The sequence below is a fragment of the Propithecus coquereli genome, unplaced genomic scaffold, assembly GCF_000956105.1.
Source record: "Propithecus coquereli isolate 6110/MARCELLA unplaced genomic scaffold, Pcoq_1.0 Scaffold289, whole genome shotgun sequence".
In the NCBI taxonomy this organism is placed as follows: domain Eukaryota; kingdom Metazoa; phylum Chordata; class Mammalia; order Primates; family Indriidae; genus Propithecus; species Propithecus coquereli.
The window spans coordinates 841710-843150 of NW_012148496.1; the positions used below are offsets into that span (position 1 = coordinate 841710).

At 36.5% G+C, this 1441-nt stretch overlaps 1 protein-coding gene across 1 annotated transcript in view; it reads right to left on the reverse strand.

Moving 5' to 3' along the window:
* The window catches only part of GPSM2 (G-protein signaling modulator 2), a 70035-nt gene that overhangs the window by 48008 nt on the left and 20586 nt on the right, over window positions 1–1441 (reverse strand). Inside the window, exons 3-5 of the mRNA XM_012648500.1 lie at window positions 1203–1345; window positions 537–660; window positions 309–424 (exon numbers count right to left, since the gene is read on the reverse strand). Of these exons, the coding sequence (XP_012503954.1) occupies window positions 309–424; window positions 537–660; window positions 1203–1345 (383 nt within the window). The remainder of the gene's footprint in view (window positions 1–308; window positions 425–536; window positions 661–1202; window positions 1346–1441) is intronic.

Here is a 1441-nt window from a genome sequence, read left to right on the forward strand (position 1 = left end):
CTTAAAGATAAAAACTAATAAAAATAGAAAGAGGTCATACTACTGCTACTAAATCTTAGGTACAATAATATTTATGAGCACTGTGTGTTAGGTACTATGCTAAGTGCTTAATATTAACTATACTCTTTTATTCAATCCTCACAATAATCCGAAAAAGTTACTGATGTCTTTTGTTACAGATGAGGAAACAGGCTTAGAAGCCCACAGTCCTGCTGCTAGTATGCAGCAACCAGGTTTTAAACCCAAAGCCTATGATTTGAGGGGATTACATAACATTTTACATTTATCTACAAAAATATTAGACTAACTTGTAGTATTCAGAGGCAGTTTCAAATTCACCAAGAAATATATATGCATTCCCAAGGTTGCTATATGCTCTTCTTTCAGCTGCTTTATCTCCAAATTCTTTTGCAATAAGGAGACGCTGAAAGAGAAAATTACAATTAGATGCAGCTAAATAAAACTGAAGAATGACCTAATCGCTGTTCGGTACTTTGACGGAGGAAATGATCTGGCTCCACGGCCTCCCACTGTACCTGCTCATGTGCTATCACCGCATCCCTGAAGTTTCCAAGGAGGTAATGTGTGTTTCCAAGATTTCCAAAGGCACGTCCTTGGGCTGCTCGGTCACCCAAAGCGGTCACTAGTGATAGGTTTTCCCTAAGTGGTAACAAAAAGTGATTAAAAAAAAAAATGTTTGGAAAATATTTTCATTTATTTGATTTACAGATCTAATTCTTTTTATCAGAAAAAAAAATTTTAGTGAGCTTTACAGTCATAATGTGCAACATTTTAAAGATACATCTGTGATGAAAGGCAATTACAGGAAACAGCTGGCAACACTTCATTGAACCATTCGGATAAAGTTTCTGCACAGAGTGAAGAACAGAGTTAACCTTGGAACCCTTGTGGCAGAGAAGTTCTATGAAATTCACAGGTAAATGACAAGATTTACTCTGAATAACTTACCATTGATATTTCCTGTTTTTGCCACTAAGTGGCACTGGTCTGCAGTTTAAATGAAAGCCGTAGATTACTACTAATACGACACTATAACATTTAAGCAACTGAATTGCTGGTTTATTTTGCTAGTCCATAATTTAAAAACCTTTTCCAAACTTAAAAACTTACTACTGGATAAAGAATGTATAGTAGATCCACGGTTTAGGTGGGCCCACGCAACTTTGTCAGCCCCTACTCACTCGTAAAAATCCACAGCTGCCTGCAGAGCATTTCTCATTTCTTCTGGAAATTCTCCTCCATCCTGGGGACCAGGGCAGCCAAAACTTTTCCCTTTGGCATGATACACATTTCCAAGATTGTAAAGTGCTCTTGCTTCTCCCACCTAGATAAAGATACAGCAAAGTTTACATTTTGAAATCAGATGTCAGGTAATTATAATGCTTATCACATATATTTGTAATATCCTTAATATTATGGT